The sequence below is a fragment of the Belonocnema kinseyi genome, chromosome 8, assembly GCF_010883055.1.
Source record: "Belonocnema kinseyi isolate 2016_QV_RU_SX_M_011 chromosome 8, B_treatae_v1, whole genome shotgun sequence".
Lineage (NCBI taxonomy): Eukaryota > Metazoa > Arthropoda > Insecta > Hymenoptera > Cynipidae > Belonocnema > Belonocnema kinseyi.
This window is the reverse complement of record NC_046664.1, coordinates 112879648-112894073: the sequence shown is the minus strand read 5'-3', so window position 1 is coordinate 112894073 and position 14426 is coordinate 112879648. Positions and strand designations below refer to the sequence as shown.

The 14426-nt window shown below is 31.8% G+C and overlaps 1 protein-coding gene across 1 annotated transcript in view; it reads left to right on the top strand.

Annotated features, from left to right (window-relative positions):
* LOC117177737 (sodium- and chloride-dependent GABA transporter 1-like) overlaps nucleotides 1-14426 on the top strand; it is a 344932-nt gene that overhangs the window by 112668 nt on the left and 217838 nt on the right. Inside the window, exon 3 of the mRNA XM_033368637.1 lies at nucleotides 7888-8190. Coding sequence (XP_033224528.1) covers nucleotides 7957-8190 — 234 coding nt within the window. The 5' untranslated portion in view covers nucleotides 7888-7956. The remainder of the gene's footprint in view (nucleotides 1-7887; nucleotides 8191-14426) is intronic.

Below are 14426 nucleotides of genomic sequence, written 5' to 3'. Positions count from 1 at the left end.
CAAAGTAGTTAAAATTAATATTTTTCATTAAGGATTCAGTTATTTTAAAAAATTACTTTTCTGATTGTCAAAAACCAATTTCTTTTGAAGAAATTTCGAATCTACTATTTTTGTTGAAAATAGACCTTTTTTATTTTATAATTCAATTTTTAAAATTTTTCTGTTTTGGTAGAAAACTAATCCTTTTGGTTTAAAATCGATCTTTTTTTGATAAAAATTGAACTGTTTGGAAACAAATTCATCTGTTTTCATACAGTATTTGGAAATTCAGAATTTTGTTGAAAAATCCTCATTCTTGGTAGAAAAATAAACTTCCTACTTTAAATTTCATATTTTTTTCGAGGATTCTATAATTTTGTTAAAAATTCCTTTTTTCTTGAAAAATTAGTTAATTTTTTCTACTAATCTTGTGGGTTCACGCCTTCTGACGCTGGCTCCAACTTCCGTTCCATTTACCCCTACCACATGGCCACATGGCGCGTCCCTTACTACAGAGTCCCTATTTGCACCTAAATAATCATCCTCAATGGGTTTCAAGAGTATTAAAATTACGTTTTTTCACTCGAAATTCGAACATGTTTGATAGAATGCCAGTCAACTTTGGCACCACTCACGAGCTCACTCAAACTTCTAATTAGTTTTTAGCCATGCAAACAATCATCCCCCGTGGGTCACAAGAGTACTAAAATGACGTTTTTTCGCTCCAATTTTTGACCAGATTAACGATAAATTGTTTGGAAATGCACCAATAGCTGTTAATCAGTCAACGAATTACGAACTTTTGACTATGAAAACAAAAGAATCTGCAACTGAAGTGAGTACTAAAATGACCTCCATGGAATTGTCCCGAGCTCCCGGACATTTTCAAAACTAATATTATCTACATTTTTATAAAATATGTCCAGGTGAACAAAGCACAGGGAGGTGGGGTGTTTGTCCAAATTCCACAGCTGTCCACGAGGTGGTGTTTTTGTTCGTCATACTTTCACAGAACATGCAAAACGATTTTTCAAAATATCATGGTGAAAAGAATGTTGAGAAATTCATTCCCCACCCTAACTGAAACTGTTCTACCGGCCCTGGCTATAGATACGTAGCACCTCGGAAGTTGTCTTAGGAGGACTGAATTTAAAATAAAATGAAGTAATTTGGAATTTAAATAATCAATATATTAGCAGTAAAAGGATGCATAAGTCTCACAAATAAGGAAAGTATATAATATTTTGTATGAAGAAAGTAGGAAATAAATCTTCAAAGCCAATAGTTTCATGGAAAATAGAATTATTCTGAAAAATTCATAAAATTCCAAGTGTGAAGTCACATACGGCTTAACATTGGCCCATAGTCAGCAAAAATATTGCCGAAGCTCGGCTGCCATTATCGCACCAATGCCGGAATGATAACTATGGCCTGCACTTGGCAGCCAAGGTTTGGCTGCCATCGTCGCGTCATTGCCGGATGGATAACTATGGCCTTGACTTAGCAGCCAGGGCTTGGCTGCCATTGTCGGCCCAACACTGACTACGGTCTAAGGATATGACAAAAAACATATTTAAAAAATAAATGTTAATTGATTTCGAGTACTTTGAATATAAATATTAATGGCCCTGTTTAGATTGAATACATATATTTTATTTTAAACATGTTATTACAACTAAAATTTCTAACCCTACGGGGTATCGAACCTACATCTATATACCTTAATCTATTGCCTAGCAGTCGGACGTGCTAACCACTTCGCTAAACCGACAAGTTGAAACTCTTTGAAAAATTCATCCTCATAGGCTGCACTTCAGAGAAGTTTAAGAACCAAATTTTAAGCTCTCTTTTTCTAATTATTAATTATTATGCGACGAAATGTTAACAGCGTATATCAATACAATAATTTTTAAATAAATAATTTTAATCGATTACAATTTTTCTTCACGTAATATTTCATTTTTTCCGTTGTAGCCTGCTTTACAACATTTTTCAATGACAGGAAATGTAATTTTTCATAAACATTAACAATTTTTAATGGCAGAACTTAAAAAATCTCATCGTGCACTTTGACCATTTTTCAATAAATTTTTTTTATCTTTCGTGTAAGATTTATTTATTAGGTGCTAAAACTGAGACTTGGCAAAACAAAGTGCCGATTCTGGGTCAAGCATCGGTGGAGAATCGGCAAATATAAATAGCCAATATAGGCTGCCAGCACTGGCTCAACATTGGGCCGATTTAAATAAAACATGGTTTGCCGTGGTAAAAGTGACAATTGGCCCAGTAATGTGCCGTCACTGGGCCAGACTTTGGCTGATCCTCGTAAAACATGGTTCCCCGTACTAAAAGTGATACTTGGCGCAATAAAGTGCCGATACTGGGCCAAGCATCGGTGGAGGATCGGCAAATATAAATAGCCAATATAGGCTGCCAGCACTGGCTCAAGACTGGGCCCATTAAAATGCCGATATTGGCCCAATAACTTTAGCCGACCTTTGGCTGCCAAAATTGGACCAATACTGGGCCGTGTATTCAGCTCCGGCAATTTGCACTTAGGATATTAAACCTTAAATCAACAATCATTTGTATAAGAATTTTTTCGGAATATAGTTGTTTGATATACTCATTACAATAAATTTTGCACATAAAATGTTGGGTAAAAGTGGGTTACAATTTGAAATACGGTAATAAATATTGCTAATAATTTTGTCCAACTTATTAGCATTAACTAAAGATATAAAATATACTTATTAAAAATTCGATCTCTTAATAAATTTAAAAACTTCTAATTTAAGCGCAAAGAAGGTAATTAACGTGAAACGTATCAAATGCCTAACCCGTTTTTGTAAGAGAAAACTCGGCGACATTTTGAACTTTAACAAGTTTATTGCAATAGAGAATTTTAAAGCCTTTTTTATCGAACTATTTCATTCTCCTATAATACGAAATAGAAGACGCAATTACATTTTCTACACTATATTACTGCATTGCAATAAATTGACATTCAATGTATGAACTTTGATAAATATTGAAGGGCAGTTATTTGAACTTTTTTTTTAATATTAGCTCACACTTTACAAAGAAATTGTTCAAATTATTTAAAATCAGGATCTTACAATACACCTATTTGAAGTTATGGAGCTTATACATTTCCTTTGTTTATTATTTTAAAATAAAATTTAATAATATATTATCTGTTTGTATATTAAAATTGTTGCAATATTGATAAAATCATATTCCTGTCGTAAAAAGGTATAATTTTTCAAGCTCAGGATATCAGTAAACATTTCTCTTTTATTCCAGTTGCATTTTACAACATTGAAATAAAAATATTGGATTTCAAATCAGTCACCCTAAAGCACCTACTTCAAAATTTATTTGAGTTACTGAATTCTGCCATGTATGTCACGTGGCAGCGAGTGGAGATTAGTGTTGGGGTTAAAATCCCAAATGGCTTTTTGTGCAGTTATGACGATTCTCGACTCAATTACCCCTCAGTGAATAGGCCTGGTTTAGGTTTATACTTCAGACTCACGTTTAGGCCTAGATTAAAACGTTCATGTCGACGGAGAAAAAAAAAATTTGTTTGGAAATTTTCTGACCTGTCAGAAAAAAAGTAATATATGAATGATCCCGGCTCATATGGGTCATATTTCGAAATGCGCTTCATTGGCATTTGTTTATTATCGTTTATATAATTTATAATTATTTAATTTTTTATTGTTCATTTATTCTTTTATTTATTATGTAACTGTTTTTGTTTTAATATTTCCGTTTTTGGGACTGTACCATACCATTTGTAAGGGTTTTTCTCAGAGATGGTTGCTTCTTTCAAGATGTTACTTTCACGATTTGATAGAGCTGATAGCTGAGAAGCAGCTACTCCTTTTTTATTCAAAAATCGAAAAGTTATGCAGCTATGCTGTGTTTATGGTGAGCTGTAAGGAATATCAAACAGAAAACCAAAAATAATTTTTATGGGAAAATCAGCGAGCTAAAGCAATGTTGAGCCTAATTCGTGATTTAAGTTAGTTCTGATTTATATTCTTAGCGTGTATTTTTTCTTATGAGAAGACATCTTCGTTCAACGATACACACTGCAAAGCGCCTTAGCTTGAGTCATTCAAATATGGTAGGCATGGTATAGTATATACGGATTAAGCTTGTCATTACATATCCGAATATGACCTCAGAATTTGTTCTACACTACTCAGTTTTCCCCTAGATGCAAAAAGTGGGGGAAAGCCTAGGAATTTTCTAGGCACACAGGCCTTTTTTTTCCCCTAGTTTGGGTAATTCTAGTGTAATTGAAGTTCTTTCTTATATTATATAGATTTGTGCGGGGGGAAAAATGCCATATCCTTTGCAAATTTGCGAGCTAAATCTAGATTTAAACCCCACATATTTTTGGCTTGTTCATTTTCTCTTTAGATGCAGAATGTAGGGAAACGCCTAGGGAATTTCTGGTCACACAGACCCACAAAAAAAGAGTTGTTTGCATAGAACAAATGACTGATTTCGCACGCAAAACTGTAAAGTATATTATCCCCCCCCCCCCATGTAAATCTATACAATCTGAGAAAGACCTTCAATTTCCCTAGAATTAACCAAGCTACGGGAAATAGAAGGCACACTAAAGAATTTCTGTGTACAAATTAAATCTCTACAACTTGTTGCACTTAAGAATATAATATGGATGTGTCTCTTTTCGCGTATACTGCTATTATCAAAATAAAGTGCAAATCACCCCTAGGGGTTTCCTGATTTTATGCATCTAGGGGAAAATTGAGACGTGCAAGATAAATTCTGAGGCTAGATTTGGATTCAGCAGCTCAAAGTCCATAAGTGTAGCCTAGTCTCTTGTCTCGTGCAGACAATTTTTTGTATGTTCCGTGTGACCAGAAATCCCTTAACTTTTCTCTACTTTTTGCATTAGGGGAAATTCAAGATGTGTAGGAGGAGTTCTAAAGCCATATTTGGATTCAGCGACTCAAAATCCACAAGTGTAGCCTAGTCACTTGTCTCATGTAGACAATTCTTTTTGTATGGCCCGTGTGACCAGAAATCCCTACACTTTTCCATACTTTTTGAAACTAGAGGAAAACTGAGACGTGTAGGAGAAATTCTAAGGCCAGATTTGGATTCAGTGGCTTAAACTCCATAAGGGTAGCCTAGTCACTTGCCTTGTGCAAACGAATTTTTGGTATGGCCTTTGGGACTAGAAAATCCCTGGGCTTTCCCTACTTTTTGTATCTAGGGGAAAACTGACACGTGTATGACAAATTCTGAGGCCATATTCGGATTCAGCAGCTAAAAATCCACAAGGTTAGCCTAGTCACTTGACTCGTGCAGAGAACTTTTTGATTTTGGGCCTGTATAATCAACTCGTTGTAAAAACGCCTTAAAAATGTATTTGATTTTAAACAGTATGTTTCCCAGAAAAATAAGAGGGGAAAGGAGGTGGATTGTTGCCAAATTGAATAAAAACATATATTTGCAAGGCATTTTCGGACCACCCTGCGTTATACGTGCAACAACGAGGGGTTTAAAACTCGTGAATTTTGGTGTACACGTGTAATGAAACATCTTAAAGTTTTCTGAAATATCTGAAGTATCCTGAAATATCTAAATTAATTTTAATTCATATATATTCACTTGAAGTTACTTTAAATCTCCTAGGATTTTTGAAGTAACTTTAATTCACATGAATTCGCGTGAATTCAGGTGAAGTCAATGGAAATCACTTGAATTCACTTGAAGTCCTTAGAATTCTCCTGAAGTCACTTTAAATCTCCTGAAATCTCTAGAAATTTTCTGGAATATCTAAAGTAATTTGAATTCAAATGAAGTCAGGTGAATTTAAATGAAGTCAAGTAAATTTACATGGAGTCACTACACAGTAATACACGAATCTGAACTTCAGTAAAAAAAAAAGGCGCTTGATTTTCAGATGTAACCAAAAGGATCATTCGCCAGTTGAAAGTCAACTGGCGATTATAGCATGACTTTAAGTAACACGAGGTGTGTTCAAAAAGTAAGGTGACTTTTCAATTTTTTCGTGCTACGTACATTCAAGTTTTAAATTTTTTGTTTTGTTGTGTTGGTACACTCGTCACGATCATATGTTCACAGTTTATACTATATAGCTCGTGTTGTTTTTCTAGCAGAGGCGTAAAAGGTTAGAAGGGTTTGGTGTGCTTGGCGATTTTCTTCTTTCGAAAAAATGGAGCAAAGAGTTTGCATTAACTTTTGTGTGAAAAATGGAATCCAGTGCTCTAAAACTCTTGAAATGTTGAAAGCTGCATACAGTGAGCCTACTCTGAGTAAGAAAATTGTGTATAAGTGGTACAAGCTGTTCCAAGAAGGCCAAGAGGATGTCGAAGACGAACCTCGTTCTGGACGTCCCAGCACGTCAACAACAGATGAAAACGTTCAAGCAGTGGAAGAAATGGTGTTGAAAAATCGCCGAATTACCATCAGAGAAGTTGCCGAAGATGTTGGCATATCGGTTGGCTCATGCCATCCTATCTTTTCGGACGTTTTGGGCATGAGACGTGTCAGCGAAATTTTTTCCAAAACTGCTTAATTTTGATCAAAAGATCCATAGCATGACCATCGCTCAGGAGATGTCTAATGAAGTCAATAATGATCCTGATTTTCTCAAAAGGGTTATAACTGGGAATCAATTCGTGGGTATATGGTTATGACGTCGAAACTTAAGCCCAATCGTCTCAGTGTAAGCATCCTGAGTCTCCAAGACCGAAAAAAGCACGTCAAGTTCGTTCAAATGTGAAGGTTTTGCTCACTGTCTTCTTTGATTACCGTGGCGTAGTGCATCACGGATTCTTACCAGAAGGTCGTACGGTCAATAAGGAGTATTACCTTCAAGTTATGTGCCGTCTGCGAGAAGCGATACGCAAAAAACGTCCGGAACTTTGGAAAAATAATTCGTGGCTTTTGCATCACGATAATGCATCTGCTCATTCAGCGTTGCTTGTGAAAGATTTTCTGACCAAAAACAGCACCACAGTCATACCTCAGTCTCCATATTCACCGGATTTGGCCCCTAGTGACTTTTTTCTTTTCCCAAAACTGAAGAGAACCATGAAAGGAAACCGATTTTCAACAATTGAGGAGATAGAAACTGCATCGCTGAAAGAACTCAAGGCTATATATAAATATTGAGGAATAAATGAATATTTTTTGAGAAAACTATATAGTCACCTTATTTTTTGAACATACCTCGTATGTAAGATTATTTTATTCATAATCAAAATCCGTTATAGATCTGAGTACATATATCAAAATAGGAAACGTTGACGAAACGACTACCATGAGCTCAGTGTTGATCGATACTATCCAGTGCTATCGACGCCATATTGTCTACTCTCAGCTGCTCTCTTGGTGCCTTTTCGAAAATCGCCGAAATCCGTCGAAGTGTTTGCGCATCGCCGCATCGCATTTTGCGAACGCCTTTCTGCCAGCACGAATTGAATTTCAGAGCACGCAAATAAAAATCATTCTAAATTCAACATACCTGTCAGTTAATTATCATATTACTCGTATATCAGATAGGAGACACTGCACTTAAGTTCCATTTCTGGTTGAAATTAAATGACTTATTTAATTTAATGCAAAAATAAAATTCATCCACATTTAAAATGAATCATCTTGTATTACTGTGTAGAATTATCTTCATGTGACACGAAATCATTTAAATTCATTTGAAGTCACTTGAATTCGCCATAAGTCAGTGAAATCTTCATTGAACTATTCTGAAGTAGCATGAAATCAGAAGTAGCTATACACCCGATCGGTCGAGTTTTCAATCACTCGTACAAAAATTAATATAACAAAAAGTATATATGTAGTAGGTACCTTAATTTAGAATACTTTACTGTTTAGGGAGTGCTCGCTGCAGATAGAATGAGGTGATACAGGTAGATACTCTTACATTATTTTCATTGGAAAATTATGCCTTCGAGTGACTCAGCTGGACGACCTCGGGTAGACAGGTCAACAAGCCCTCTCCCTCAAAAACCTGTGAATCCGGTACAAGAGCTTAAAGCTCTTTTTTCAGAACCAGCTTTGATGGTATCCACTACTAGCAAAGAGCCCGATTTCAATTTAGAGGCAATCCAGTGCCTTCAACCTAACGTTGAAAACAATCTGGACGACCTAGCAGAACGAGGATCATGGGACAGCAAGGTATTTTATTCACGTCAAATCAGAATAAATTAGATATCATACTTTTTTATATCATATCTTACGCAAGAAGATATCCCCGAAAATCCACATTTTAGGTTTTGTGCGCGTTCTGACTCTATTGTCGATTAATTGAACTGATTTTGATATATTTTTTTAAACTCTGTTGAATGTATGAAGCATTTTTTAAAAAGATTTTATGCTTTCACGATGATTCATTTTGATAAAAAGAGATATTTCGGGTTTCACTCGTGAAAAAAACTACGAATTGGTTTTTACACGAGTGAAACCCGAAATATCTCTTTTTATCATTTTTTTAAAATTAAATTTTGTATTTTGTTTAAGTTTCACAATTTCTTTTCTAAGAACAAACCTAAGGTAATGCGTAAAGAAATATTAAAGTCAAAAATTAAAATAAAATTGAATATGTAATTCAGAGCTTTTTACTTAATAATACATACATATGATGACACAAAAACATCAAAAATAAAGTAACGTTCTTATTATTACAGAGAATAACGAATGAAGTAAATATTAATGCTACAAGGAAAAAAAATTGTAGGTAATATAATACTAAAAAATCAAATTCATAAAACTAAAATATATTTGATTGAAGTAATTTTTGTTTTTGGAACAGCTAAGTGTAAACTCGATTCATGGACTTTGATATCTCTGAATTGGCTATGTGACGTCATGAGTTTTTGATGTACAAAATATAAAATTTAAGCACAAATTTTTTGTTAGTAAGAAATTCCGCGAAATGAGATAAGTTTTAAACTATTGAATCAATTGTGAATTTTAAACATCTATAAAAATTAATCCTATTTCATTAGCGCCATATTTATACTATCTTTGTTTTCATGATTTATTCATGTGATTGATCAATAACAATACTTAAAATAAATTCTGCTGTATATGCCTATACTTGAAACATTTGACCAATATCGTTGGATCATTTCTAACAATATTTGTAGTTAGATCAAGGTAAATATCGCTTGTTTCGCAATAATTTTTTTCCGTGTGGGGGTGAGTTGCGTTTTTATTGACATAAATGGCGGTTTATGTTGTTATTGGCAGCCATGGAAGTTTACTGTTTTTTTTTATTTTAGAGAAAATGAAAACAAATTAGTAATATTTAAATGATAACAATGACCCTGAGTTTTCGAATTGCTTCTACCAATCAAAGAAGAACAGCGAAGGTTGATTTTAATGGCCTTAACTTCCGAATCTTCAATATAAAAAGTCGAAACAGTAGACAGATTTCTTGATGCAGTGATTCTACCAAGCAGTGACTGTATTGGCATATTTAAAAGTTTAAAGATTTTAGAATTAAATAAGGAAATAGAAACATCAAATAAGTTCGATTTGTTATGGTCAAGACCTTCATCTATTTTAATAAATGAAATTAAACTGAAAAAATAAATTACATTTTTATTGTATCAATCCCCTTGATCTTTTGTGTAAATACGATGACTCAGTTGAAGATAAATTTGATGACTACCATTACCAATTTAACGTTAATATCTCGAAACTGACAAAGGGATTTCTAAAGATAGCCATTACTTTTTGTTCCCCATAGAGCAAGCTTTGTAAAGATGAAAATATTCAAACTTTATTTTTTGACATATCATGCCATAATTTAACCTGTGGAGCCCAAAAATGAGGCCTCTAAGAAATATGTTTTTTTATTTTTTATTATATTTAATTATATTTTTTGATTATAAACACAATTTGCTATTTAGTTTATATGATCTGATAGAATTTTTAAAGCTATTTTCATAAAAAAATGTTCATTTTTGGTTTATAAGTAGATTTTTTCTGTGAATATTAGGAACATAGCAACATAATAAATATCAACATTTTTAATTTTAACGAGATGAATTGCTTGACAAATATTTCTACTGTTTGTAAAAAAGGATTTCCTAATTTTGGAAATATACCAAAATTTTAAGTACTAAATTTATTCGCTTTGAAAAAACAAATCGAATAACGTATTAAAATTCGTTTAATGTTTATAAGAAGGGAAATTCTCAATTTTTGAAATACAACAATGTTTTAAGTGTCCAATTTATTTATTCTCTTATAAAGTGAATTTGCTGCAATACATAAAAACTTTTTATGACCTATAAACAATAAACAGAAAAAAGTATTACTAAGGAATAACAAATAACTAGTTGATGTTAGCGAGTGTCGACCAGGTAAAAAATTCAAATAATAGATTTTAAATTGCCGGTATACTGGTCCAAAAAATCTCTTTATTAATAGACGTTTCGCCCTTCGACGGAGGGCCTCAGTGAAATACAACTATGTACATAGCCATGTAAGAATTCGATGGAGACAGTCCTTGTTAACTTTATGGAATAAACCATGTCAAGTCAATGAAATAAAAGTTAAAATAGCTAAAAATAAGATGTTAAAAATATGTTGGCTTCCATGTTGGCCTTATAAGAATATTATATTAACACTAAACATTGGTGGGCCATCACATTATTCTTTCGTAGGTCATTTTACTATCCAAAACCCTAATTTGCATGCCCTCAAACACAGTTTACAATCTACAGGGTGGACACGCTGGGGCTTAGCAAAAAGTATGCAACCCGTCTAACACGCTAATGCTATTCTTATGGGAGTGTCAGTGGGGTTGCATACATTTTAGTAAGACCCAGCGTGTCCATCCTGTATAATCCTGTTTTCCATCTCCTTAGACTCATTTTACAATCCATAATTCCCTTTGCGCCCCAGGAGTTAATAAATTTTGTACATAATGAGAGATCTTTGGTTAGAATGAATGAAATAAATAAATTATACTTTAGTATAATATCGTTACAAAATAGAGAAAACCGAGTTTTTATTATATTTATTCGTAATTCAGTACCGAAGTTTAAAATTATCGTACGAGTATTTAAAACACAAAGACGAGAAAGTAGTATTCTAAATACGAAATATTTTGAATCTCCATTTGAAGAATTAATACTATCAAAAAATCATATTCTTTTTAGTGAGTTTTTGAAAAATAATTAGTTTCGTTTGAGAATGCTCCTTGATTGTTTCCGCCATTTTCCCATCGAGCCGAAAGGTTATGATTCAGGACATTTTCAGAATTCCTTCTCACGAAATTTATACACTAAATTAATAAGATTTAATTTAATAAGTACAACTTATAGAATATTACATCTAAATACACTCAAGTTTATTATACTGAATTACTGAGATATCAGATTAGATAATGCTATGCATACGAGAGTATTATCAGTTTCGTTAAAAAATTGTATTTTATAAAAAATCAATTTAGTCATTAAAAATTATTATGCCTTGAGTTTTGAAGCGACGCCGCTTAGACGAGTTTTTTAATAAATATTCCATTATGTAAGTTAGCCGTGGGGTTTAGTTGTTAGGGAATGCGTCAGTGCTTTAGGTAAGTTAGGTTCGAATCTTGATGCAGCCGTTCCGATTTTACATAGCGATTAAGCGTGCGATTATATATGTAGTGAATGAATTAAGTATATAATAATAAAAATAATAATTGTACGCGTGTTTATGTATTTAGTTGTATTTAATTTGTGTATTTAGTTCCTCCTTCTGGAGGGTAAATCTTTTGGTGAAGTGAGTTATTTTTTATATAGTCGTTTGAAATTCTCATATGCTTTCTTTGTCTGGCAACTTCAAAACATGTGTTCACTCTTTAAAATAAATGTATGACTATTGTTTTAACATCAATTGTTAACTTTGATATAATAAATCGATGGAAACATAGCGATTTTATGCGTCTGCGTAAATAGTTAATTATAAATGTAGTAAGATATAGAAATGACATACGTCAGACCAAGTAAAAGACAACGATGTTGATGTTCAGAAGATCCTTTATTCCATTATTAAAAATTTAACGACGTTTCGAGAGTCAATTGATCTCCTTATCAGGAAAAATCATCAATCCAATGTCATTAAAAATTATATAAGTCCTTATATTTATAATGAAAAAGTACAAATTCTGGATGGTTAATTCATATTTTTTAAAGATTCTCAACTAAAACAGTTCTGTAAAAAATATAAAAAATATAAAAATTTGAGCTAAGTTTAAAATGTTAAAAGTATAACGAATCATATACGAAAGTCAAAGAGAAATGAAACCGTTACAATTGTAGAAAAAGATTTAATTTACCTGTAGTGCTAATGTTATCATTTTTTTATAGTAACATATTTGACATAAAAATGATCGTAATAAATAATTAAAATTTCGAAAAAGGCTCAACAAACACTTTTTAAATTTAAATTTAAAACAGGAAACATAACGTGCGTTCTGCTTCATCTTAAAGGCTAACTCGGCCCCCAACACTCTCCCATCAGGGAGCGACTCATTCAAATGCAGTGTGTCGGTGAGTCGGCTCTGTTAAATGCTGCGAAGTCCAGCCTCGTGTAAAGCCGAAAATGCACGAGCAGGAATCCGAACTCTCCCGACCTCATGAATGACGATCTAGCTGCTCCTCGAATTTATTCAGGTTTTGAAATCCCGAGTTACCTTAGAACCATTAGGCTTATTGCGAAGAGGCAAATATAATTGACTTTATGTAAATAGATGTAGGAGACAAGACTTTTGGTCTAAAATGTTTCAAATTTAGTGCTGCATGCCTCAGTTATATTTTTAGTAAACAATGGATTTTTAACAAATAAAAGAATAATTTTCGACAAAATAGTTAAATTTTCAAGCCAAGAAATTACTTTAAAAAATAAATTTTTTAACTTAAACATTGTAGTTTATACTGAGGTTTGCAGTTGCAAAAATTAATTTTTAAACCCAAATAAATGCGATTTTATCAACAAAAGAAATTAATTTTTTTCTAAAACAAATTAATTTTTAAAGAAGAATAATTCGCCAACAAAGAAGATAAATTTATAACTAACAAGCAAATTTTTCAAGAAAAAAAATGGCCAACAAAATTGTTCAATTTTTATCTATAGAAACGAATTTTAAACTAAAAAAAATAAGTATTCGGTCAAAAATGGACTAGTTAAATTTTCAGACAAAAAATGGAATTTGCAACGAAAGAAATTAATTTTCAACTAAAATTATAATGTTTCAACGAAAAATTGAATTGATAAATTTTCAGTTGAAAAATAATTATCAACCCCAAAAAATCAAAGTTTCAATAAAATATTTAAATTCCCAAGAAAAAAATTAAATTTACAAACAAGTATTTTAGTTTTCAAACCAATAACTTTATACCGAAAACAGAATTTCATAATTTTCAAAATCAATTTTAAAACATAATAATTTTTGTTAACAAAATAGATAAATTTTCAACGAAAAACGGTTAAATTATCAGTTTAAAAAATCAAATAACAACCAAGAACTTTTCAGCAAAATAATTTAATTTCCAAAAAATAGATGAAATTTTAATCATTTTATTACAAAATAAAGGAAGTTTCGACAAAAAATGCATTTTCATCCAAAGAAATGAATTCTTGATTAAAATAGATGAATTTTTAAACAAGAAAAATAATTTTCTACCAAAAAAAAGGATTTTTGACTGAGAAAGTTCAGTTTCCTACCAAAAAAATTCAACCAAAAATGATACAATTAAATTTTTAGTATAAGAAAATGTTTTTTCAACAACAAAAAAATAGAATTTTCAACAAAACAGTTAAATTATCAACCAAAATAGTTATTTTACAAAATTTTAATTTTAAAATAGTTTCATTTTCGATGGAAGAAATGAACATTCAAGAAATATTTAGAGAAATGGAAGAGATTCAAATCTAATTTTAGACTTAAATTTTTTAGAAATGTAGATTTTCAAAGATTTCGAAAAATTAAACTTTAGAAGCTTTAAAGGAATTCAGAAAGATTTCAAGGAGATAAAATTATTTTTCTTGAAATTCCTTGTGAAAAATTTAAAAGATTATGAGTCAATTTTTTCACATCTTAAATCAAGGAACATAATTCTTATTAGGCCTTCTTGTGCAATTTTTTTACACAATTTTTTAAATTATATGTTGCTTTAAAAATCTACTTTCAAATTTGAGAAAGCTTAAGAGACATTCAGAAATTTTGAAAAGATTCAAATAAAATTAAACCTTGTAAAGATTTTTCAAGAATTTTATAAGTTTTCACGAAAATGAAAAAAATTATTTTAGGTTCCTAGTGTTATGCGCAAAAGAACGTTTAGATATTTTTAAAAAGTAACCGAATTGCTGTTAGGCAATTCGGTGTTTCTTTATTGACTTTATTATACAATTATTGT